We start from the raw sequence: 27,938 nt of genomic DNA, 5'->3' as shown, positions 1-27,938 counted from the left end.
GAGCCTGCAGCAAAGCCAGCCACACTCCCAGGGAGCCGGCTGCACTGCAGGCTCTGCAATATCAAGCATAATATGTATAAGCTTTATACTGCAGAGTCCACAGCACATGTAATTGTGTAACTGCTAGGATTTTTAATGGTTACAACGTTACATTTTAAACCAATTTTTTACATCTCTACTCTCAGCATACCTGTACTGCGAGCTAATGAAAACTGGCATCCCGTGTGTACGTGAGTTTTTAATTTATGTTTCAGTAACCAAAATATCAAGATAGGAGCATATAAAACAGAAGGCCTGAGATCCTGGACTATTCAGATCCAACAGCAATTTTGGCATTAACTTCAGTGGGGCAAGGATTTCATTATGGTTCTTTAAATACTTTGCTTTTTTTCACCTTCTTTGCTCACCTGAAAACACCAGTCCCTGCTTCTCTTGTCCAATTAACTCAAGCTACACTGAGTCAAGTTTGTTAGTACCACTGATCTAACCTACACTGTCTTCAAGTCAAAGGTCTGCAAAAAGCAGGGCTGATTAAAGGAGCTGAGAGCCACATAACACTTCCCTTTCTTTCTAGCCACAAACCTACAGCAGAGAAAGACGGAAACAATAAACATGTGAACCTTTTTCTATTGTGAGTAAAATTATTAAATTCCTAATCCCAGGTCATCCAAAGCAGCTCTTTAATTAATAGGAAACAGAGGAAAATCTAGCACAGCCTCACCATATTGCTCTAGGAAAAACTAAAATAAAATGAATGGAAACCTTGCAACTCTCTGGCATTGATCCCAGAAAATTGGTGAACTCGGTCTATATTTCAGCAGTGCACAGATGCACTTCACAAATAGTTAAGTCACACAGAGTGAAGACTCTTGTAGAACAGTGCATGAAATAACTTGCTCCTTTAAGTTAAGAAAGCTAATCTTAGGCCTTTTCGCTATCAGGGCCACCTTAAAATATCATTTTTCTGACTTCACTGTTGATAAGTATGGTCATGAATGAAAATCCACTGCAGTATGTTATGCACTCCATCGAAGAAAGCTTGTTGTATTCTCACTAGCCATCTCCCCATGACATACAAGAATAGCCTAAAAGGAAGAGCTATAATACATAGTACACTGCCACCCACAGGATGGCTGTATTCACCTCCAAACAATGCTTCAGAGGAAATACAATTTTCTTATTCACTGGGGTCTGCATCAATTGCTCAACTGGCATAGGACATCCTACCTCAGCAAGTATAAAGACCTTGTTCTTCAGGAACATGTACTCCCAAAGGCAAGGACTCTTCTAGGGAAGCTCATTCTTCCAGCTGGAAGAACTCCCACTCCAGTTCAATCACTGTGGGTGTGTCTAAACTACATGCCTCCGTCGACGGAGGCATGTAGATTAGACAGATCGGCAAAGGGAAATGAAGCCGCGATTTAAATAATCGCGGTTTCATTTAAATTTACATGGCTGCCGCGCTGAGACGACAAACAGCTGATCAGCTGTTTGTCGGCTCAGCGCGCTAGTTTGGACGCTCCCGCGCCGACATGAAAGCCCTTTCTCGACCTCCCCGTTATGCCTCGTAGGATGAGGTTTACCGGGGAGGTCGATAAAGGGCTTTTATGTTGGCAGGGGAGCGTCCAGACTAGCGCGCTGAGACGACAAACAGCTGATCAACTGTTTGTCGGCTCAGCATGGCAGCCATGTAAATTTAAATGAAGCCGCGATTATTTAAATATTCCCGATCAGCCTAATCTATATGGCTCCATCGATGGAGCCATGTAGTTTAGACACATCCTGTGTGATGCTGAAACCCAGCCACTGCTCTACCCTCCCGTGTTCCCCTCTAGTTTTTGCAAGTCAAAGGGTATGCTTGTTGACTTGTTTGAACTGTTCATGAGAAGGGAGGGGAAATGAAGCAATTATGATAGTAGGATAATCTGTATTTGCATCGCCGTGCTGTGAGGAAAAGAACATTAAAACAAACCAGCAAGGAGTTGATTGGAAATAATCCCATGGATTAAAATGTACATTATTTTATGTCATTTTTGTTCACTACATTTATTGCTGTTGTAGATATCAGGAAAAAAAACCATTTTTTTCTCAGGTTTTTTAAAAATTTCTTCAGTGAAAAAAGGAAACTACTATCTCTCTGAGTTCCCATCAGATGGTCAGACACCTTTTTCAGGTGGATCAGCTGGCAAAAGCAAATGGGATAAATGCCCACTTTTGTCAAAAAGTGCGGTGGGGAAAAACATGCGAGATGGTGAGTGACAATGTCAGCCCCATGCAGGGGGCAGGCAGGACTCTGACAAGCAGCGATGCTAGCTCCTGCCTTATGCGGGGGAGGGAGCAGTGACTCCAGTTCTAGCCTTATGCAGGGGGTATGAGAAGGCAGGGCTCAGGTGAACCCCATGCAGTATCTCATTTTCCCTTTTGGAAATACGGTCATTCTCTGTGTCTCAAGCTATGTCTAGACTACACTGATGTATCTAAAAAAGGTACGTAAATTGCGTTCTGCAATTTGCATCCCTTTTTCCAATAGTTTTCTCGGAAGAGGCTTTTCCAAAATTTGGCCCATCTACACTGGGCCAAATTTTGGAAAAGCCTCCTCTTTCAGAAGAGCCCTTTTTCCTCATGGAAGGAGGAAGACATAGTTTCCGAAAGAGCACATCTGCTCTTCCGCAAAAAAAGCAGAAGAGCAGACGCGTTCCCCGGACATGGCGGAGTTTTTCCCGCCTGAATTCTTACTTAGAGCAGATCTCATTGCTAAATAACAATATAGTACCTAGACGAGCCTTTCCCATCCCACAGCACAAAGCCTGGAAAACCATGCACGGATCTATAGTGAAACAGGACACTGAAGAGCAAAACCAACAAGAGCACATGCTACTTTTTAAAAATTTCAGTTTACAAAATAAAGAGTTTCTAAAGTAGTGGATACTGACATGTGATATGTGACAGGGGCATAACTTTTTGTAGCCCTGACCCAAGAAATGAAGCAGTCTCTTATTAGCATTCCTATATGCTTCTTCTATCACGTAATGTCAGAAGGGAACTAAATCTTTCACACACACACAAAACCACACCATGTCAAGACCCTATTATGCACAGTTGAATGGATAAGCAGAAAAGTCAGACAAAATAAAGAACTTGAAAGGCCGAGCAGGAATCCATGGTTATCACTCTTAGAATACCACAACAAATCTTCTAAAGCTCTATTAAGATTGTCCATTGAGAAATGGAGGTAAAGAAATGAAATGTCAGCCCGATGCCACAAGAGAAAGTCAGCATTTGACCTGGAATTAGAAGGTAGGGACTCCTATGTATGCAGTGACTACAGGAAGATGCTGTGACCGAACTCCAAAATAAAGTTTTTTTCAGGAAGTTCTTTAAAATCGCTTTTGCTAGCTATTACAGCAATAAGAGAAATGACTTAAGGCTATATCAGCTTTGATTCTCATAGGCCCTGCATATAAACGTTACAAAAAAAAGTAAATGGACTGTACAGGAATATCTCCAGATTATGATCTGAGATCCTAGAAACCTGTTTACACAGAAAAACATGGGAATTTGAATTTTTATAGAGAATCTTTGCTTTTTTACATTTTGTGAAAAATAAATAAATATATTAACTATTAATTACATTTTACTGAAAATGCCAGTGTCAGTTATTCAATGTGCACAACCTCTCCCTCTGGTGGTTGATTTTTTAGCACACTTTAAATTTACATAGGTAATCATATTGTGACAGGCTCCTAGCTAAGCCACAGCTCTGCCACTACAGCCTGGCTGAAAAGGGCAATTGAGGCCAGCTGAAAAAGCCCAAGCCTGAGGGGCTAATGGGAAACAGCTGTGGGCTTCATTAGCCTGGAGGCTAGATACTGCTGCAAGAGAGGCAGTTAAGGGGGAAGTGGAAGGGGAGGAGCCAGAGAGTGCTCCTCAACCAGCTGGAGAGGCTAGCTGAGTTTGCTGCAGGAACAAATAAAAAAAGCTCTGTAAATAGAAGGTGGTGGGAAATTGGCACAGACAATAAAAGGCACAGGTGATTGCACAAAAAGGGGTCCAAGAAGGGGTTCCAGCACAAGGAGCCTGGGCAAGGGATTTGTCACAATATCCAATAACCTGTTTCCCAAATATAGAGAGTTTTTGTATCTCAAATTCCACTGCAGCCTCCAGAAACGAGTAATTAAAGTTATGAAAAGCTGCCAAAAACTTTTTAAAAATCACCCCTAAACACCATGTCACTAAGTTTGGCAACCCAGAATTTATAACAGAAAAAGAAGGGAGAGGAAAAAAATGTACCCATCAATTGCAGTGCTGGTGCTAATAAGGCTAATTGAGTGAGCTGGAAGTGTCCCATACTTACCTTTCAAAGTCAATGAGGTGTTAAATGTAAGGAAGGCTGGTTTCATAATGGGACATCCAGTTAATGTCTTTGTTCAGGCCCAGGGAAACAGTATCAAATTTGCAAATGAAGGTCAATTCTGCTCGCTCTCTCTCTCTCTCTCTCTCTCTGTAATTGGCTGGTGAAATTCCTTACACTTCCATGGGTCCCTTAACGAGTCTTTTTATATGCCAGATCTTCCTTGGTTCAAATTATACCACCTATAAACATCCTTCCCAAAACTGTATCTCTCTAAGTACAAAACTAGCAAGCACTGTTACATACTTGTGTCTGCTAATACTCATATACTGTTTCCCTATGGCAAGCCAATGTTTTTGGCATCCACCATAGGAAGACCTAGCCACATGCTTTTAGTTTTGGAAAGCATTTGGGTTTTTTTTTTCCCCAAATCTCTTTATCTGTGGCCATGATATTGAATGTACTTGAATTATATTTTGTTGTTTATCATCTGAAAAGAAAACATACTAATTGCTGCCTCCTCCCACTCCAACAAAACAAATTTACAACCTGTCTGAAGTTTCTCATAACCATTAAAACTGCTAGTAAGATATCAATTAGCAATTGAGCAACTGTTGGGAGACTTTTGCAGTCTTAAATGCATATAAGAATTTTTAATACCACTTCTATAGCCTGATCAGACTGCAATATTGACTTGTGGCTGTTGTTTTCCCCTAACCATTGTAATCTCTAGGCACAGCACAGCAAACTAGAGCTCAGAATTTAATGTGAACTGTGAGGATATCATAACTTGAAACACTCACCTTAGCAGAGGTGCCTTCTAATAAAATCTTAATAAATAATAAAATAAATAAATAACATCTTAATAAAACCTCTAAAATGCAGGTAGATGGGGTCTGAAATAAAAACTAATGTAAGAAAAAGACAAGATAAGCAAAGGAAAACAGGAGGTAACTAGTCTGCAAGGGGTTTTATTCTCTACGCATGGTATATGGTCACACAACTAGACAAGTATGTATGATATGAGTAATGCATATCTAGAAGAGGAAGAAAAAGGTAGGGGAGGAAAGAGTTTAAAGAGGAAAACAGATGGGTTACCAGAAAAAGACAGGTGAGAATGCCGGAAAAAGTAAGCACCATAAGTAGCACCGATCATTCTCAGGGATAGAACAGTTACTAACAAATGTATCTCTCTCACTGTCTTGTACAGTCATGGAGCTTTACAATCCTTCCCATTCTGCAGGGCAAATTCCACTGAACAACAGGAATTGGTTGTTTTTTGTTTTGACAAAAAAAAGGACATTTCCTTCCCAAAACACAGGTAGAATTTTCATGCCCATATGAGAAAAGGAACTTCGTTCGATATTGTGCACTTGGAATAGAATGATCAAATTCTATTGATAATCAGCCTATCCTTCATAAAACTCCCAGGCTGCGTCTAGACTGGCATGATTTTCCGCAAATGCTTTTAACGGAAAAGTTTTTCCATTAAAAGCATTTGTGGAAAAGAGCGTCTAGATTGGCATGGACGCTTTTGCACAAAAGCACTTTTTGCAGGAAAGCATCCGTGCCAATCTAGACGCAGTTTTGCGCAAGAAAGCCCGGATTGCCATTTTCGCCATCGGGGCTTTTTTGCACAAAACGGTTCTCAGTTGATTACACTGGCCCTCTTGCGCAAAAGCATTTGCGCAAGAGGGCTTTTTCCCAAACGGGAGAGTCATTGTATTTGCGGAAGAACACTGACAATCATTAGATCGTCAGTGTTCTTGCGCAAATTCAAAGCAGCCAGTCTAGACGCAGCCCCATTGATTTAATCAGAAAGAGAGTTAGACCAACACCAAGAGATCTTTTCAAAATCCCATCCTATAGCATCTACTCAGCAGGGCTTAACTCAAAATAAGCTACGCAAATTGAGCTATGTCAATTATGTAGCTTATTTTGAAATTGAAACTGGGAGAGTCTACACAGGATTTATTTAGAAATAGAGCACTCTTCCTCCAACCCCTCCTTACTCCTCGTACAATGAGGGTTACAGAAGTTGGAATGAGAGGTCCTCCATCATGACAGTATTTCAACATTATTTTGAAATAACCGCCTACTGTGTACACACAGACTACGTTATTTCAAAATAGCGTTAGTTATTTCAAAATAATGTTGCTGCGTAGACATACACTATGTCTTTCTACTTCTGTTTCGGCTTGACATGTGTTCATAGTATAGTTACCATGTTTCTCATAATGACAGTCAACCCAGACAACAAATCAAGATAACCCACTATCCTTTTAAAGCTTAATAACATGGAAAGTAGAAAACCAGGTCAGATAGAATGTTGCCCTAAACAAGAGTCTCTCATCAACTCACCTAAAAGCCTTATTCACTTAACTGAGTATGACTTCAGAATGGGCTAGTTGCTGTCTATGCTTCCTTACTGTACTGAAGACAATGCAATTCCTAGGATGAGAATGCATGCTGGCAAAGGCCACCTCATGTAATTTTCTTCATTTCTAATAGTACGTTATCCACTGGTTCTTGGCTAGCTTCTAGAACCAATAAACCAAACCAAGACATAGACAAACATTTGACCATAAAACATATATTTATTAATATAAGGCAAGATGCAGACTTTGTTGCCCACTTAATAATTTCCCTAGCATTTCCCTCTGCTCACCTCCCCATCCTCAATGGCCACTGTCCCTATTAAGACTTTTAGGCAATAATTTTAGAACTGATTTTGGATACCCTATATGAGAAACCTTAAAAGGTCTGGATTAACAGAGGTTGGGAGTTCTGCACTTTCTAAAAAATCAGATCCTTTTGATGTGTCTCAATAGTGCAACCCAAAAGGGAGACAAACCAAACAGCTGGTAACTTTAAAAATCTTGGCCCTAAAGTGTTTCCTGGAAAATCCATCTCCATCTCCTACTACTGTTGCGCCACACCTAAAACAAATCACAGATTGTGTTTTTAGGTCAATAATTCGCATTTGCCTTGAACATCTTGCTTGACAAGACAATAATACTTTGCATCACAGAGTACCTTTCATCCCAAAGGCACTGCAAATATTATTTTATGTATGATAATCCTCATCAGCCCTTGAAGGCAGTAAGTATTATGTGCCCATTTTTCAGATGAATAAATTAAGGTATAAAGAAATGAAATTGCTTGCTCAGGGTCACATAACTAGTCAGAGGCAGACCAAGGAACTGAACCAAGAACACTCCTTTAACTAGTAGACAAAATCTCCCTTAAAATCTGCTTTAATAAGGACATCGCCAACTCTGATTTTGAGCAGTTCTCATGACTAATATATTTGTCCCCATACTTTCTATAAAATACTAAATCAGAGTCCATGAATATCATTGTCTCTTCTCTTCACCACTATCTTGGATTTTAAATGTAAGTGATAGTGGTCTGAGTCAATACAATGAACCTGGCCTTATCTCAGTGTACTGTCTCCATTTAAATTAGCATCACACATGGCGCTTTTTTTAATGAACTATTTCATTTGAAAAGTTACTGATTTCCCCACTATTTTAAAACAAAATAGAATAGTAAGATGCAATTGTCAATTAAAAGCTAGTATGTATTGGAAAAATTCAATTATTCATTCATTGCTAATAAATAAATACAGTTAAAAGTAAAAACCAAAGCATGTACCAAGGAGAGCTTTAACTTCACATCTAAAAAGCTGCATGATGACTTGATGTTTGTTTATTTTTAAATGTAATTTCAGGCTCCTCATTAGGTACCTAATACATTTCCCCTGCTCCTGCCTCCCTACAATACCTACAATAAACAATTTATTATTTTAATTGCTTGGCAAATTTCCATTTTTAAATCAAAGTAATTTTTAGATGACTGCACAATAGCATTTGAAACTTTCTACATTTTGCCCAATGATAACATATAAACAAAAGGTTTATATTTTAGAAAGATATAGAGAAATTCATTCTACAATGAAACTAGGAATGTCAAAGGTCAGCTGTTTATAATTTTAAACTTCTTAATTGTTAATTATAACATGGGTTTCAGCCCCCAGGGAATTCTTATAAGCTATCAACATTTGTAAAGGAGAAAAAAAATGCTCTGAAGTATTCTCCTGATCTCAAATACACCAGTAGAAATGCTCCACTATAATCAGCAATGAGAAATGAAAATAAAAGATGCTGCTAGAGGCTTTGATTGCTGTAATGAGAGCCTTTGATCACTGTGAGAGTCCAATTATATCAGTGCCAACCTGCAGAAAACACTAATGTTAAATACTAAGACATGAGTGTTACTATCTAGCTAGGAGCTACTGTTCCTATCAATAGGAAGTCACCCACCTGGGGTAGCATGCGATTTTCCTCCTCCAGCTGTCTTACTCTTGCCTCCAGCTGCCTAACATAGGACAAGGTTGAGTCTAAAATTAAAAAGAAAAAACTCACATTATACACATGGGTCTGCTTTTGTGCACTAGTATCAGATCCTGTATAAAACAGGAGATTTCTGATTTCGTGTAATCTCAGCAGATATCTCCTTCTAAATGTACCTTACAACATTCAGTGATGTTTCTTTCTTCTAAGACAATATCAGCTAGTTCTGATACTGTAAGTAGTTTAAAAACTTTAAGACTTGGCAGAATTGGCCTAATTCCTTGTTGATTGTGAGTCTATACTACTGTACTAAATGACAAGAGAGTTGCTTCTCTACAACACAATGAAAGCCCCAAAGAAAGGCAGTGCAGATCAATTTCTGCTAATCCCTACTCTGAGCTTTCTAACTTTGCTGTGCTATGTAACCACATACAATTTTAGAAACACAAGAATAATACAGTGAACTATGGGGTCATGTTTACAAAACCACAGAGACAAAAGAGTTTGTTCTATTGCAAGATCCAGTCATAGAAGTAAATCCTGTTTACCCCATCCTGCTGTCCCAATTCACAAATATTTTCACTGGCCTCAGGTGAACAAAGACAGCAGAATGTCCCTCAGGTCTGAGATTCTTAAAAGAAGCACACATCAATTCCATGGGCTCACTTTCACCCTAGACAGTCATGCATGACCAATTCTTCTCCCACTGACTTAAATGATGGCAGGATTTGATCCATAAGGAGAAACAAAGCCAAAGTTCAGATGATCGTGCATATCTTGGTACAAATGGAAGCTCTGCAGGTGGAAAATTACATCTAAAGAAAATGTTCACAAATGAGGTGTAGCACCTAGTTTAACATTAATTACTGAAGGCTACTTTTCAGTACAAGAGCATAACTGTAACTCTACCAGCTCCTATTAATTCAACAGAAACCAGCCCTTCTTTTCAGCCTGGTTCACTAATCTACTATACCACTTTTAGGGTGGTGTACACTAGTGACTTTAGTTGGAATTATACCCACCAACTACTCATAGAATAGAATGGAGAATTAGGTTTTTGGTCTCTTAATGGATCTGTCCGTGGACATTCTGGGTCAGGTGTTCAGTTGGCATGAACCCAATGGCTCTACAGTTCCCCAATTGAAATTAGCTAAGCATCTGGCTCTCTAGATCCCTAATATATCCAAATAACTTCATGTCCATGAAATAAAGATGATGTTGCATTGAAATACGATGTAGCTATAGCAGTGTTCATCCTAGAATACTTAAGTGACAAGGTGGGAGAGGTAATAGCTTTTCAACAAAAGCTATTACCTCACCCACCTTGTGACTCTAGTAGAGTAGGTTTCACTTAACACACTTATCAAGAGGTAGGGGCACTTTAATTCTGAATTAGAGCATACACACATGGTTTAAACACAGTTAAACACAATTTTAGTTAACTGTGATTAACTTTCCTCTGTCTCTATGTACACAAGCTGTGTAAAAAATGCACACATATATAGTCTATATGAATTTACAGAACATGATGGCAATACTTAGTCATTTGTCAGAAAGAATTAGTACACAGTTAGGTACTGGACTAAATATAGAAAAGTGGAGAAAGGTAACATGAGGTTTTATATGCTATGCTCTGCAAGTGTTGTATTAACTAGTGATGGCTGAGTCTCTGAAGAGTCCTAAAAATTGGTTTAGACAAGCACTGAAGTTGCAAAGCTCATCTAAAACTAACCATATCCTTTACAAAGACCTCCCCATGTCATGACTACTCCCTTCCCTGTAACCAACCTCGGCTGGTAGCAGCACTTCACAACAGTCTCAGGGTATGTCTACACTACAAAGTTAATTCGAACTAACAGACGTTAGTTCGAATTAACTTTGATAGGTGCTACACTAGCAAACCGCTAGTTCGAACTTAATTCGAACTAGCGGAGCGCTTAATTCGAACTAGGTAAACCTCATTCCACGAGGACTAATGCCTAGTTCGAATTAAGTAGTTCGAATTAAGGGCTGTGTAGCCACTTAATTTGAACTAGTGGGAGGCTAGCCCTCCCCAGCTTTCCCTGGTGGCCACTCTGGGCACCACCAGGGAAACTCTTCTGCACCCTCCTGGCCCCGGAGCCCTTAAAGGGACACGGGCTGGCGATGGTTCCCGTGCCAGGTGCAAGCCTGCCAGCACCCAGCCAGCAGACCCTGCAACTGGCACGGCACGAACCAGCCACCCGCTGCCACCCAGCCCTTCACCTCTTCCCGGGACAAGGCTGGCGGCTCCCGGGAGCCTGCCCAGGTCCGCAAGAGGTGGGAGCCCGCCTGGTCTAGTGCAGACATCGTGGACCTCATCCATGACCTCCGCACTAGGCACAGGAAAGTGGCTGTCTAGGGCAGAATAGCTGCCAGCCTGGCCACCCAGGAGCAGGTGTGCATGAAAATCAAGGTGGTCCAGTGAGACCCCCGACCCTGAGCCCTGAGTTTAGAATGGCCGTACTGGGTCAGACCAAAGGTCCATCTAACCCAGTAGCCTGTCTGCCAACAGCGGCCAACACTAGGTACCCTGGAGGGGATGGACCAAAGACAATGACTAAGCCATTTGTCTCGTGCCATCCATCTCCAGCCTTCCACAAACAGAGGCCAGGGACACCATTTCTACCCCCTGGCTAATAGCACTCCATGGACCCAACCTCCATGACTTTATCTCACTTCTCTTTAAACTCTGTTCTAGTTCTAGCCTTCACAGCCTCCTGCAGCAAGGAGTTCCACAGGTTGACTATTTGCTTTATGAAGAAGGACTTTCTGTTATTAGTTTAAAGCCTGCTACCCATTCATTTCATTTGGTGTCCTCTAGTCCTTCTATTATGGGAACTAATAAAGAACTTTTCTTTATGCACCCTCTCCACACCACTCATGCATTTATAGACCTCTATCATATCCCCCCTCAGTCTCCTCTTTTCTAAGCTGAGAAGTCCCAGTCTCTTTAGCTTCTCTTCATGTGGGACCTGTTCAAAACCCCTGTTCATTTTAGTTGCCCTCCCCTCTCTCACCCTCTCTCTTCCCCTTTCCCACCTCCTTTTCCCAGTCTCTCCGAGTTTTGTTCAATAAAGAGAGTTTCTATTTCTGAACACACGTGTCCTTTATTTTGTACATCAGGAAGGGGGGCTAGGGAGGAGTAAGTGGAAGGAGGTGAGGGAGGAATGGGGTACGAGCCCCCGATGGGGAGGACTGGGGTGGCTCTGCGGGCTCCTCGGGGTGGAAGCTCTCCTGCAGCCCCCGATAGATCCCCCTCCCCAGATGGCAGCCTGTGGCAAGTGCAGCCAGGCTGATGGCCGAGTGCTGTGATGTGCCAAGTGTGGACACTCAGGGCACTCCAAGCCAGGACTGCTTTGCTGTCCCTCATCGAGTTAGACAACCCCTGAGAACTGTCTGTCCGGGGTGGGGGTCGGGTCCCTTTAAGCACAGCCCTCGGCTAGCCTGAGACAGCAGCTCCACGCTCTAAGTCCTAATCTGATGCCCTGCCGGCACTGCTTCTGGCCATCCTTAACCCCGGTTCAGGGCCCACTCAATGTGGACATGCTAGTTCGAATTAGCAAAACGCTAATTCAAACTAGTTTTTAGGTTTAGATGCACTAGTTTGAATTAGCTTATTTCGAATTAACTAATTCGAATTAAGTTAGTTCGAATTAGTGCTGTAGTGTAGACATACCCTCACATAGTACCTTCCTAAGGTGAAATATTTTGGGAAGTAGTTCACAGTCTTTCCTTCCTTTCCAACAACACTCTTTAAGGAAAGACTGTGCACTTCTTCCCTCACCCCCATATGGTGCCATCTTCCCAAGGGGATTGATTTGCAGGCTTCCGCCAACAAGAGGAGGCTTCTAGACTCAGTGCTGCTCCTTTTGAAAACCATGTTCTTGTCAACCCAGCTTGTGCCATTGTCTTCTGAATTTAATTTCACTCTGCATGCTTTTCACTTCTTCCATTTTCTGCCATACCCACCATCTAGCATGGAACATACTTATTATATTTGTAAAAGATTTTCACCTCTCTCATTTATTCCTTGCTTTTAGCAGTTCATAGCTTGAGGATCAGATCTTTAGCTGGTGTAAATCTGCATAGCTTTATTGAAGTCAACATTGATTAACACTATCTGAGCATCTGGTGTAAAATCTCCTAATTTTTCAAATGTTCCATAGTATGAAACATTTATTTTAATCTCCCTACCAATGCTTTTAATTCTAACAATTAGGTCAGATACAACGAGCCTGATCTAGTCAATGCTAATGTAAATGAATAGTCCTTGTGCCCTTGATTATTACAAATGATATAAATTAATATACTCACGTTATGTTGTACAATGGATACCATAACATAAACAAGGCGACATTTTTCCCCATTGAAATCAGGGACAAAATCCCCCGTGACTCCTATGAAACTGGATTTCACCAACCGTATACTTAGTGCAGCACAGCCAAAGGCATTATGAGAACTATATCTGTAACACAGACCAGCTCTTCTACGTTAGTGTTGCTTCCCAGCCTAGCAATTTGTAATATTCTAAAATACAGCTCCCAAGGGGTAAGCCACGCCCTCTTATGGCAGGGCACTTGTGTTCTTTTAATTACCAGACTTGGGTTAGCTTAAGAATATGCATCAGTGTCCTTCCTAGGCTCTGATTTATTCGGTTTTCTAGAGGGCATGGCTTCATTTCTTTATTGCCCCAGATCTCCTTCCTTTGGTCCCCATAAAATAGTTTGGTCAGCTTTTTGTCCCAGTTCAGGAACCCTCCCAACCACCTTCCTGGAGGAGGTGTTGTGTTTCAGTTACTTTATCTCTCCCTTCAGCAGGAGCCCTCAGCAGCTATCCTCCGTGGGTCTAAGGATGTAAAATTCCATTTAAAAAGTTAACCGTTACGTTTAACCAGTTAACTGGGATCCTGAACTGGGAGGTATCATGGTGCAGTGCATCGTGGTGAGCCCAGCTGGGCTGGATAGTCACCTGCCTATGTCACAGCATGGTGCAGGGACTGCTCCAGACTGGCCTGGCTGCCAGTTAACTCCTTTCCCTATAAGCATCACCCGGTAAGGTGACCAGTTAACCTTTTACATCCCTACTTGGGCCTGGGTTATAATTTAGCCAGCTGTAGGGCCTTAAATAGCCTTCTCCCTCTGCTGACTCCTTTATTCCCAATTAATCCTTAGGCTAGGAGGATCCAAATGGCAGCCTTCTCCTGCTGGTGTCTTCTCACTTCTAACTTAGGGGCCTGCAGGAGCCTTCTTCTTCTCAACTGTATCTGCAGGCATTTAGAGAGAGGAGGCAGCATTTATGTTGGACCTCTTCTCCTAGTTCATTCCCAGTTATAGGGGGAAAGAGGGCACTCTGAAAGGTTCCTGGTCCTATACTCTTAAAGATATAGTGATAAGATTCCCCCCCAAGCATCATTTATTCCCAGGATCGCTTTCTTTCTGTTCATAATGCCTGTTAGTCCATATAATGGACTCCTAAACCCATAAATGGCTATGCCAGACGACTAGGTGGCCCTCTGTCTTTAAGGGGCAACATATCCGGCCACAATGTCAGACAATTACTTTGAAAGACATATTGCTACTCATTGGACAAACAGATGGTTTTCAGATGATGTAATTAGTATAGCCATTTGTGTTTAATGCTTCTCTAAGTACATTAACATATTATCTATGTGGTTCCTAGGATTTTAAAGGCATGGCAAAAGACCTCCATTTACTGCAAAGCAAATCTTAATTGCTAGTTGCATGGATGCTTACATATTTACTCCTAAACAGATTGAATCTCAGCTTCTTCCATCTTAAAATAACTAATAAATAATGGAAAATATTTGCATTAATACCAGTAAAAGATCTATCATCGTTTTATGACTATCAGCCTAAAACTGACAGTGAGGTTGCAGCCAAATGAGGACTTGCATAAGATCAAACAATCTCTTTCAGCTCAAGAGGTAAATAGGGCTTAGACCCAGAGACAGGATGCTGGAATAGATGGACCACCTCTTCTTAGCATATGTTCAATATGCCTCAGGGTGGCACGTGACCAGGATTCATCACTGAATTTGAACCATTGGCTGTATCATTAGCTTCTCCAAACTAGGTGTGAACTGATGGGGAGTGTGATACGAATGAAGGTCCACAACCCACTATGGACTTCAGTATGAGAACTCCTAGCTTCATTTTTGGCTGCGTATTACTTCTGCTTCTCACATGGTACAATATTTCTGGTTTTAGACATTTGTTCTACTGAAGCAGCAATCTTGAACCAGTTCCATTCTACTTCATTAAGTATGATCCCGATCAAATAAACACACACTTTATAATTATAGCATTATTCAGTAAAGTCACAAACACAGAAATTAAAGATTTAACAGCCTTTTCCAGTCACAGCCCCTTGAAGAGACAGAATTGTTTCCTTGGTGTATTACAGGGTATCTCTACACTGAAATAAAACACCTGCTGCTGGTCCACATTATCTGACTCAAGCTTGCAGGACTCCAGCTGTGGGGCTATAAAATTGCAATGTAAATGTTCAGGCTCTGGCTCGAGTCCAGGCTCTGGGACCCTGAGAGGAGGACATGTCCTAGAAGTTGGACTCTACCTGAGCCCAGATATCTACACTGAAATTTTACAGCCGTACAGCCTGAGTCCTGCAAGCCCAAGTCAGCTGACACAGGCCACCCACAGGTGTTACACTGCAGTATAGACGTGTCCTTTGAGTCTCCTTCCTGTTTGAAAGTATATACAGATGTACTTGATCGCTTAGTGAAGATGAGACTCCTCAGAGTTTCACCACACATAATTCCTCAAATGTTCTCTTTTTACATCCGCTTCACATGCTGTGAAAAAAGTTAGAAGTGTAATCATTGTGCCTCACTTCATGCTGGGAATGAAACTAAAATTCTTGTCTAGATTATCTGCATAATAACCGTGTGATAATTTACCATGCTCCAACACTTAATACCACATTTTTGTAGAAATTCGGATACAATCTGCCTGACTGTCAGTTGGTCTAACACATTATTAGAGGACTTCCACATTTATGTATCTGATTATTTTTCTCTTATGACGTCAGACTTCTTTAAGCTGCTAGATATTTTTGCCTTGTGTCAAACTATGTTAGAATCTGATATTATTCCCACATGCATATTCTTATCTGGGAATATCTATTTTCACTATGTCTGTGACTGATCTTCCTAAATCTTTCTTCACATTTTCATCTCTATTTTAGAATGGTTCTGGATGTCACTTAAAATTCTATTTTCTTAAGATACCCTCCCTTTTTTCTATTTCTTCCATCAGGGCATTCTCATACTATGAATGTGGTTTAGACCCTGATTCAATACCAACTGAAGTCAATAGTAGTTTTTCCACTGACTTCAATAAGACTTAGATAGTCCGTGTGGGTATGTCTACACTACCCCGCTAGTTCGAACTAGCGGGGTAATGTAGGCATACCGCACTTGCAAATGAAGCCCAGGATTTGAATTTCCCGGGCTTCATTTGCATAAGCGGGGAGCCGCCATTTTTAAAACCCCGCTGGTTCGAACCCCGTGCAGCGCGGCTACACGGGGCTCGAACTAGGTAGTTCGAACTAGGATTCCTATTCCGAACTACCGGTACACCTCGTGGACCTTTAATCATTATTGTTGCTTTTCTCTGGACTTTCTCCAATTTGTCCATATCTTTCCTGAAACGTGGCACCCAGCATTGGAAACAACATTCTAGTTGAGGCCTAATCAGTGCAGAGTAGAGCAGAATAATTTATTCTTATGTCTTGCTTATGACATTCCTATTAATACATTCCAGAATGATGTCCTTTTTTTTTTGGCAACAGTGTTACGCTATTGACTCATGTTTAGCTTATGGTCCACTATGTTGCCATATCCTTTTCCACAGTACTCCTTCCTAGGCAGTCATTGTCCAATTTGTTTGTGCAACTTATTGTTCCTTCCTAATTGGAGAACTTTTGCATTTGCTCTTATTGATTTTCATCCTCACATATTTGCAGAAGTTTGAAACAATAGGGAAGGGCCTTTAAGATATTGTCTGTAGTCATTGGGAAGCTATTACAAAGACATGAATGAGTGTCTAACCTTGCTTTTATTTCACTGGCTTTGGCAGAAACGTAAGATTTGCAATAACGTATCAAACCAAGCCATTTGCATCCATCTCTTAGCAATGATAAATAATATCTCACCGGATGATAGGTGAAAATCTGCACATAGCCAACTATGTATTATTAGAGAAAGTAATTGTTCCCTTGTCTCTAAAGGTATGTCTACACTACAAAGTTAATTCGAACTAACAGACGTTAGTTCGAATTAACTTTGATAGGCGCTACACATGCAAACCGCTAGTTCGAACTTAATTCGAACTAGCAGTGCGCTTAATTCGAACTAGGTAAACCTCATTCTACAAGGACTAATGCTTAGTTCAAATTAACTAGTTCGAATTAAGGGCTGTGTAGCCACTTCATTCGAACTACTGGCAGGCTTGCCCTCCCCAGCTTTCCCTGGTGGCCACTCTGGGCACCACCAGGGAAACTCTTCTGCCCCCCTCCCAGCCCTGGAGCCCTTAAAGGGGCACGGGCTGGCTACGGTGCCCGTGCCAGGTGCAAGCCTGCCAGCACCCAGCCAGCAGACCCTGCAACTGGCACGGCTCGAGCCGGCCACCCGCTGCCACCCAGCCCTCCGCCTCTTCCCAGGACCAGAATTGCGGCTCCCGGGAGCCTGCCCAGGTCCGCAAGAGGCGGGCGCCCGCCTGGTCTAGTGCAGACATCGTGGACCTCATCCACGACCTCCGCACTAGGCACAGGAAAGTGGCTGTCTAGGGCAGGATAGCTGCCAGCCCGGCCACCCAGGAGCAGGTTGGCATGAAAATCAAGGTGGTCCACTGAGACCCCCGACCCTGAGCCATGAGCTTAGAATGGCCATACTGGGTCAGACCAAAGGTCCATCTAGCCCAGTAGCCTGTCTGCCGACAGCGGCCAACACTAGGGACCCTGGAGGGGATGGACCAAAGACAATGACCAAGCCATTTGTTTCGTGCCATCCATCTCCAGCCTTCCACAAACAGAGGCCAGGGACACCATTCCTACCCCCTGGCTAATAGCACTCCATGGACCCAACCTCCATGACTTTATCTCACTTCTCTTTAAACTCTGTTCTAGTTCTAGCCTTCACAGCCTCCTGCAGCAAGGAGTTGCTTGCTTTGTGAAAAAGAACTTTCTGTTATTAGTTTGAAGCCTGCTATCCATTCCTTTCCTTTGGTGTCCTTTAGTCCTTCTATTATGGGAACTAATGAAGAACTTTTCTTTATGCACCCTCTCCACCCAACTCCTGCTTTTATAGACCTCTATTCTGTCCCCCCTCAGTCTCCTCTTTTCTAAGGTGAAAAGTCCCAGTCTCTTTAGCCTCTCTTCATATGGGACCTGTTCCAAACCCCTGATCATTTTAGTTGCCCTCCCCTCTCCCACCCTCTCTCTTCCCCTCTCCCACCTTCTTTTCCCAGGCTCCCCGAGTTTTGTTCAATAAAGAGAGTTTCTATTTCTGAACACACGTGTCCTTTATTTTGTACATCAGGAAGGGGGGCTAGGGAGGGGTAAGTGGAAGGAGGTGAGGGAGGAATGGGGTACGAGCCCCCGATGGGGAGGACTGGGGTGGCTCTGCGGGCTCCTCGGGGTGGAAGCTCTCCTGCAGCCCCCCGATCGACCCCCCCCCCCTCCGGATGGCAGCCTGCAGCAAGTGCAGCCAGGCTGATGGCCGAGTGCTGTGATGTGCCGAGTGTGGGCACTCAGTGCATTCCAAGCCAGGACTGCTTTGCAAGCGGGGAACCCCTGAGAACTGTCTGTCCGGGGTGGGGGTCGGGTCCCTTTAAGCAGCCCTCGTCTAGCCTGAGGCAGCAGCTCCACACTCTAAGTCCTAATCTGATGCCCTGCTAGCACTGCTTCCAGCCATCCTTAACCTCAGTTCAGGGTCCACTCAGTGTCGACATGCTAGTTCGAATTAGCAAAACTCTAATTCGAACTAGTTTTTAAGTCTAGATGGGCTAATTCAAATTAGCTTAGTTCCAATTAACTAATTTGAACTAAATTAGTTCGAATTAGCGCTGTAGTGCAGACATACCCTAACAGTGACCAGTATCAGTTCCACATAGATATAATCAATCATGCTTTAACAGTCAAAACTAGAAGTGTTATTACTGTATCCAACCCATATTAATATGTAGCTACTATATTTGGTATATTGTCAACATCCTCTTCTTATTTACACGAGTATAAATTCATGGTGGTACCATAAATGTCACTGAAGTTATTCTGTATTTCCACTGGTTTAGGTGACCAGAAGCTAGCCCTGTCAGAACTGCATCCCTTCCATGACATTCTTAAGTCTTAAAGAATTTCTTGTTAAAAGTATGGTGACCTTCCCCAGAAAGCCAACAATGTTAAGGTTGGTACTATCATACAGATAGAAATGAGATTTGCCTACAGGAAAATTGTATTAAGCTCAGCAAAATGTTTAGAAACTGTTTACTATGGGGAATGATTGGTAAAGCATATGTTTTCTAGACAACCTATCATAGCAAAACTCTTAAAGAAAAGTATGTATCACTCAGATTATTGTTCTTTTGACAGGAATAATTATTTGTCTTAAAGTTTGCTGCAGCATAACTGAGCTCTCTTATCTATGATTACTGGTCTACGACTACTCCGTATTTCCCCCTGGTAGCTAAAAATAGAACTTTTGTTAGTGGTGATGGTTCTTTTTGTTTTGTTTTGTTTTGTTTGTCAATTCACTAAACTCAATTCCATGAATACTACTTTGATTATTTCAAAAGTAAGTCTTACTGCTTGTGGGTTTTGTATTTTAACTAAAATGTATCCTTCAGTTTAGAATTTTTTCAGTCAAAACAGTTATTTTTATTTCTTAAGCAATAAATGCTGTACCTCCGGTTCTCAACGCACACAGGATCCAGACATGTAAGTAATTATGGCTCTATAATTAGACATTTTTATCCAAATTTCTTACAGTGATGTTTTCTCAGTTGCAGCTTTTACTTGCAAATTATCTCTATTTGTTGAAGTCAGAGGTTTTTTTTCCACAGTCTTGACTCTGCTATAGTCTTGGCTTTAATGGTTTATTGATGAAGTCTGACTGAGGTTGTCTGTGTGTTTGCATTTGTCTGGACTTAAGTGCTACTTTGACACTGTAGATGATGACATCCTTTTGAAATGGGGTTACACTGACCATAACCAGAGTGCATTAATTTTGCTCCTACTCAACAGCGTCATTCTGTTTCGGTAGCAGACTTTTGTTTGACTCCTGGTTATGTCAGTTTGGAACTTCCACAAAGAGTTGTTCTAAGCCATACTCTTGTTCACAATTTAGATGTTCTCTCTGAGACAGGTTTTTAAAAATACAGGCTTAGGTTTCTATTTTCTGTTGAGGATAAGCAGATTTATATTTCACTTAACAATACTGATTCTACTGCCTTGGCGTAGGAGGTTTATTTGCTGCACATAAAACTCTGGATGCAACAAAATTTATTCCAGATGAATTCAGCTCTAAGAAAAGCTCTGCTCTCAGACCTCTCTCAAAGCTCTTGCCAAAAAGCTTCTATTACAAAAGTGCATCTCAATGGCTAGGAAATCATCACTAGATCTTAGATCAGATATAATATAAGGTAGTCTTGATTCAATCTTCTCCTTTAAAGCTATAGGTTGGATTTCTTTTTAGCAGCTGCATAAAAATGCCACTTATGAGGCCCTGCTGTAAAACCCATAACATTGATTCAGGCTTTTTGTTGACTCACTAGTTGACAATCATGATGCTTTTCTTACTGGGATACTTGATATCCTTTGAGCTCAACTTCTGTCTGTGTAAAATGCATCTGCCAGGTTATCAATGAAAACTGAGAAAAATCAAACCCATTATGCCATTGCTAAAAGCTTCTCACTAGTTGCAGTTTATTCTAGAATTGATTTTATGTGCTTCAGGATTGTCAAAGGTCCTACCGGCATTTCTTATTTCACTGAATGGTTAGTTCCCTATACCAGCATACTCTCTTTTGCTCATCCAGATGTACCCCATTGCACTTTTAATGCAGCAAGGAAGAACTGGTGTTCAGAATGGGCTTGATTCAAAGCCTATGGAACTTAATGGAAAGACTGACAAAACTGAGCTTTAGAGCAGTGTGACGGGGTGTACTAACCCCACACTGGTCTAGGAGGGGTTAACCAGGCCTCTCCCCCACAGCCCTGCTGGGCATGCTCCAACTGCAGGCCCCGTATAAAAGCCAGAGGAGCAATTGGGGCTGACCACAGCAGGAGAAGGAGCTCCTACCAGAACCGCGGAGCAGCTGCCGCAGCAACAGCCACTGAGGCAAGCGGATGACTGGGAGAGCTACTAACTGGGAGGATGCAGGTGGGGAATATGCCTGCCAGCATAGGAAGTTGTCCGGTGGGACAGGTTACCCACCCTGTGACAAGCAGGTTCAGTAAGAGTAGAGCCAAAGAAGGGCAGAGAGCTGTAGGCCTCCCCATGAGCTTGGTGTGTTTCGGGCAGATTCCCTGCTGAGCCAGTGGTGGGATACGCCTACCACTGACAGGGCCCCAAGCTGTGGCCCGATGGAGAGGGAGGGCCCGGTCCTCCTACCCCCACTGTTCTTGACCCTCCCGGGGGGGGAACGAACCTATCACAATAGAGACTTGGCTACTGAGCTTTACTGCCCCACAGACTAGGGTGCTATAGACTTGGCCACTAAGCCTTATTGCCCCGCAGACAGGGGGTGCTATGAACTTGGCTGCTGGGCCTTACAACCCTACTAACAGGGGTTGCTTGAGGCCAGGCCGCCGGGCCTTACTGATTGAGGGCACTACAGACTAGGCCACTGAGACATAACACCCAGCCGATAGAGGATATAGCTGGGGCCAGATTACAGGGTGAGGCACCCTGTGACAAGCAGCTTCAGTAAGAGTAGAGCCAAAGAAGGCAACAAGGCCACAGGCTGTGCTGAGGCTCAGAAAGATTAGTAGTATACGAGGATCACTAAATGAAAAGAACTACTAAATCAGAGAAAGGATTACGAATTGGCCCAGGACCAAGAGATAACCATGGGAAGGGTTCCACAACTAGTGTATGGAGAGAAGCACATGGATGGGAGAAAGAGGAAGCATCCAGTCTAAGACAATATCTTCAATTTGTCACAGTTTTAGTATTCTGATCTATTCAATTTGTATTTATTATTGCTATTAATACATGACTCCTTACTGAAAAGGCCCCTGGGTTCTACAAAATGCATCAACAGTACAGAAGCATAAGCCAGTTCTAACGAACCAGCTACTGACAACCCTCCAGCATCAATTCTTCTTTCTCCTACCCAATTGTGCAGAAACAGTGTCATTGTTCCATACATACGTGTGATAGCCTAACTGTGCAAGAGGAAAACAGTCATGTCTTAATGACATGTGAGGGCCAAATTCCACGAGGTGCTGGTTCATGCAACGATAGGTGCTCAGTACCTCCCAGTTCTGGTTACAGAAGTAATAGCTGCACCTCGGATCAGAGAAGGTACAGATTTTCTGACTCTGTGGAATCAAAAGCCCACTCGCTCAGCTAAGTAGTCTGAAGAAGCACATAAATCTCCAAATGGGATTGGTTGAGAGTTAAACTTTTGATACAGTCATTTTGTCAGTAATAATTCAATTGGAAGTCAAGGAACAGTAGAATCTGTACTACTGAAGACAAAGTCTAATAACTGTCAACAGTAATTTTGCATTAACTGAAACCTAGGAAGTACTTGTGTGCACATCTCTTTAACTAACACATTTGCAGGCAGTAATCCAGCCTACACATTCCCACTCCATGTGTTATCATATTTGTGTCAATCAAAACCAATATAGACAAAATTCTAGTGATGTTCTTGAAGAAAATAATTGGATCACTGAAATGACTGAAACTGGTGATGGACAACACCCACATTTTTACTGTCTTTGCAGGAACTCTGAACTTCCTGCCAGAATTCAGAAAAGAGACCAATGACAACACAAACATGTGCAGGAACAGCTCCTACAATCTCTAGGGTGAAGCCTGTGTCCCCACTGAAGTCCTGGGAGAAGAATTATACTACCTACGAGTCATAAGCATAAACTCCCTGCTCACATCAGGCGTGACCTGACCAGAGGAGGCCCCTCCAACCCTAACCCCTCCACCTACCCTCATTTAATTGGTTAACTGATCAAACATAACATTGAACTGGTTAATTGATTAACCGGGATTTTACATCCCCAGCTTTATCCAGATGAAAATGTTTCCATCAGTATTCTGCTTAATACATTTATATACCAATATTATATACCAGTCTTTTATGTGCTATGAGCTATGTTGGAAAGCCGGGTAGAAATCCCAGGAGATTACTTTAGAGTTGTGTGGTTTGGAATGCCAACAGATGCAATGAATTCACCTTAGATGGCATTTTCCACGCTGTGTTTTAATCTGTTTAGTGGGCATTTATCAACCACACCCAAACACCTTTTCCTGTGTTGGATGGCATGACATGTTACTCTACAAAGCACTGTTTAGAAGTGAATGTTTGGGATTCGTGACCCTCTTGAAAAGCTTTTTACCACGATGGAGAATTTTTGGCCCACAAAAATAATTGCTGTATTCCCAAGCTTCTTGCACAAGTTATTCTTATATTGGAGGGAAATTTTGCCTTTAAGGTTTGCCCCTTGCCATAGAAGACCCACAAATATACCCAAATCCTAGTGGATTTCAGGGGATCCTTCAGAGGCAAGGTTCATCTGCAAGGAGATGCTTCATCTCTTGCATTGGCTATCACCTTTGGACAGCGGCTTCTGCATCACGCCTGATGTGAACAGGGGCTGCTCCAGTTAGGCAGAGGAGCACCCCTGCCTGCAGCGCACTGGAGAGGGCCCGCCTCAGATGGTGTCCGTCCTGCAGCAGGCCTCTTAGGGCTGAAGCAGCCCCGTCCACAGCAGTTGGGGGCTGCTCCAGCCCACCAGTTAAGCAGTTAACCATTCACATCCTTAATCTTAGCAGCTGAGGTCAAAGAAAGATACTGGAATAGATAGAAAGAAAATGTCAAGCAGAATGTGAAAAAGTCTAGTTACAACTGATCTTATTCATGCAACAGACAAAAAGACTTTAGTAATTTGAGTTATAGATCAGACAGGAAAAGATGGTTACAATTAAAATATATGCTCTGGACACTAAGGAAACTTATAGTAATAAACAAACCTTACAAAGAACACAACCCACCAACTACCTGAAAGGACCTAGTGGAAAAAAAGGAAAAAAAAGATAAATATTCTAAATATTCATATACAGGTTGAACTTCTCTAATCTGACTCTCTGGTCCGGCTACATCCATGGTCCCGCCTGATTTTAGTTAGCTGGATGCCCACTTATCATAGGTGTGGCCAAGTATCCCATGGTTCAATAAAGTTTGATTACAGCCAATAGTACTGGCTTTCAGTGTTCTGTGCTGTTATTTAGCTCTAATTTAGCTTTAAATGTCTTCTCAGAGCCTATTATGCCATGGAGGTGTTGATAATGCTGCTTGACAATATTGGCCTCCTGTAGTTTGGCAAGTTCTCTGGTTTGGCACCGGTCAGGTCCCAAGTATGCCTGACTAGAGAGGTAAAAATGGTTTTTTTTAGAAATGATTATATGTAGTTCATATAATCTCTAACCTAAATGTATTGGTATAAAATACCATAAAACACTTTCAAACAATAACCTTATATTATTCCCCATGATCACAACCAAGACTCAACCTACAGATCAAAAAACCCAGTTAGGCCTATCTGTCAAATACCCACCCTCTAACACTCACCCAACACAAACATTAGAGTGCTTCATTCAGTAAATCAAACCAGTACATTACTTAATTGCCATGTTTGTAGAATTTTTACATTTTATGTGTAGTCCATGACCTAAAACAATTACATGTTGTTGTAATTATAAAATAATCATGTTGCTATTAGATAAGTAATAGGGACATGGATGAGGGAGATCACCGCTGGATTGCTTTTCTTGCTTAATTACCTTATTTGACAATGGTCATGCCTGCTCACACAATTTGCAGGGATGTTTTTTTCTGTGACATTGTAAATCTTTATCTCAATTCTCAGTCATAGAAACACAGATCATCAGTAGTAAAAAGAAAAGTTATTCTGCTTTTGGCTACAGATATAAAGATTTCCAAGAGTATCTTACTAGCTGCCTTACAAACATTGCCAATAGACAATTTTGTACTGGAATAATGAATCAGACTTGCTAAAGGCAGTAAAATTAATTCTGAATTTCAGATTTGTGCTTCATTTACCCCAAAGCTTGGAGTTATAAAAGGTAAGTTGATTGGAAGAGCTCAAATTAACTCCTCTAGTTAAAGCTACACAGACAAATCTATCCTTAACAGAAAAGAACTGTTATTCAGACTTTTACCTTTTGGATTTAATTTTTCCAGCTTTGTTCTGAGTCCCAGAATTAAAAAAAAAAAAAAAAAAAAAAAACTTTGAGCAAAACTGACGTAGCCATTTTAACAAATGCTTTGTCTTCCTTCAGACTGCTCCTCTACCATGATGCTTACACTTGACAATGGCTAAGCAGCTGGTTTGCTGGTTATTATATTAACTGTAGTCATCCTACTGTTACCCTTTCCTCACCTTCTCTGTTTGTCATATTCACATGGCTTATGATTTATAGCTAGATTGTATGCTCTTTCTTATGCTGCCTAACACAGTGGGGCTTTGAACACCAGTTGGGGCCTCTGGACATTACCACAATTGAAATAAATCATTACTGAAAAGAATAAAAATGAATGTATGTATATCATAAGGCCCAGCTCCTTTCACCAGCCAAGTGTGAGAGGCATGCACAGATTATAAGCACTTTCCCTTCACTCCCTTACCGTCTGGGGAAAGGGATGAAAAGCAAGCCATGACCTGGACAGCTGCCCCCCTATCCTCCTGAAATGGCACCTTTGACTAGAGCCCTGATTGAAGAATGTGAATAGTCTCAGTGGATTTCATGGGGCCACTAGCTATGTGTGGAGTAGCTGTCCCTGTTATGTAAGGATGTAGATATGACTGCGGAGACCAAAGATATCCTCCATTTCGAAGGCCTGGTCCTGCACTGCAAGAAGCTGTAAGCTAAAGTCAATACCAGGCTCCAGATGCTGCTGTGTTCGAATTATGTAATGTTGAACTGAAAATAACTTCTGTGTGAAATACAAGCTCTCTGTGCCTTTAACACAACTATACGCTCTTACCCTGAAACTTGGACAATGATAACATGATGGATTTAATCACAAGCTGCCCATGTCAGGCGTCACATATGACACTCACTTGTTCAGCAGCCTTGTCATGCCAACCTTCAGCTCAGCTGCAGAATGTCATGCATTTGGTTGAGCTGCAGGCAGGAATGGTAGCCACAATGGCCACCAAAGATCACTATGGCACGTACTGCTCCACCTCTCCCTCTCTACTCCCCCTGTTTGATGCAGGCAGCAGCTGGAGGAAGAAGTGTCAGTAGCTGCACAAGGTGAGGGATAATATTGGCATCAAACTCCCTTGTCTTACTCTGCCCCCGCCCCCATAGCCATACCTCACCAGCCATGCCCAATCTCATACTGAACTAACCATCATCCCAGCCAACTACCTCTAACACCAACCACCCTCTGACCACCCTAAAAAAACAATCAACCCTTAACACCTGAGAACCACCATCTAGGGATGTTAAATATCAGTTGATTGAATAGTCAATTAACCTCATGAATTCTTATAGGTTAGTTGACTATTCTATAGTCTCCATGGGTGGGGCCAGCATCCAGTGCACCCTGGCTTCACTCCTCTGTATCAGATGCAGCAGTGCAGGGTGCCAGGCAGGAGCTGGTCCGCAAGGGGAGCAAGTTTAGAAACCAGCTGCCTGTGACCTGGTGCTGCTGTTTCTAATAAAGAGGCAGCAGCATGAGGTGCCAGCAGCCCCTATCTGCGGGGAGGAGAGCGGGGGAGGGAGGGTGGGAGTGAGCTCCCAGACCTGGCACAAGCCAGAACTGAGCCGGGCTGCCTGCCCACCTGGCTCCTAATACATTTTAAATGCAGAGCTGCAGCAGGGGTAGGTCTCAGATCTGTCGCAAGCCAGGACTGAGCGAGGCTGCTGGCCAACCTGCTAAAAAATTTACTAGCAAGGAGGAGGGGAGGAATGCATGTAGTCTGTAGCATTAACCGATAAGCTTTTGCTTATCAGTTAATTGACTACACTATTAAATCCCTACCACAATCTACCACATTTTTCACAGCTTCTTGTTCTGCTTCTGCCACTTCTTAAGACAAAATATGTTGATCATAAACTGAATGGGATTATGTGCAAATATGTGGCTATATAAATTACATAGTTAAACAAGTTGCCTAAATGCCACATGGATCTGCACAAAATCAGCACCTTATGGGGAAAAATTATCACATCAGTACGAGCTTGCTGAGTTCCCTGGCATGCTTTCACAGAGAGCCATCACAATGCTATTATAATATGTTGCTTCAGATTTTGTTACTGTGGTGATGATTAAGACATTGCTTCAAACATTTGGAGGAAAAGTAATCTACAATTCAGCTATAATAACTGGCACACAGAAGTGCTGACAGATTACATCATGTACAGTCTTTCATCTGCTTTAATGCTATACTACAATTTGAGGAGAGACCATATGCATGTGGATCTTAATCTGTCTTCCGTCCTCAGCTACTATCATGATATTCCTGCAACTCCTGACAGCCGCTTTATGAAAAGTAGCATTTCTTTCCATTCAAATCCCAAATTGTGGTATATAAGTAGTTATGATAAATAGCCACATGACATGGTCTAACTGTCAGATATACTGTGGTTGGGGAGTTGTGGGCCTTACTGAAACATCAGAGACTGGCCACAGACAGGAAACCTAAGAGGATGGACTGATGCTGGGAGATAGTACAGAGAATCCTTTCTAGATGCTAAGCTCACATGTCTTGTTCTCATGCTCAGGATCATACTGAGTGCCAGATTTGAAAAGACAGAGAAGTTAAATTGACAAAGATCTTGAGGGTTTTTTTCATCTATTTCAACAGCATATCATAGAATCATAGAATCATAGAATAATAGGACTGGAAGGGACCTCGAGAGGTCATCGAGTCCAGCCCCCCGCCCTCAAGGCAGGATC

The 27,938-nt window shown here is 42.1% G+C and overlaps 1 protein-coding gene across 3 annotated transcripts in view; it reads right to left on the bottom strand.

The window, feature by feature from the left end:
- Nucleotides 1–27,938, bottom strand: part of CCDC85A (coiled-coil domain containing 85A) — a 162,514-nt gene that overhangs the window by 25,761 nt on the left and 108,815 nt on the right. For 2 of the 3 annotated variants that reach the window (XM_006122145.5, XM_006122146.5), the window contains exon 3: nt 8,677–8,753. The exons of the other annotated variant lie outside the window; for it this stretch is intronic. In XM_006122145.5, the coding sequence (XP_006122207.3) occupies nt 8,677–8,753 (77 nt within the window). The remainder of the gene's footprint in view (nt 1–8,676; nt 8,754–27,938) is intronic. 3 annotated transcript variants of the gene reach the window in all.

The sequence above is a fragment of the Pelodiscus sinensis genome, chromosome 3 (genome assembly GCF_052426305.1).
Source record: "Pelodiscus sinensis isolate ZL-2025 chromosome 3, ASM5242630v1, whole genome shotgun sequence".
Lineage (NCBI taxonomy): Eukaryota > Metazoa > Chordata > Testudines > Trionychidae > Pelodiscus > Pelodiscus sinensis.
Note: the sequence above shows the minus strand (reverse complement) of the source record. Positions and strands in the feature narration are given on the sequence as shown.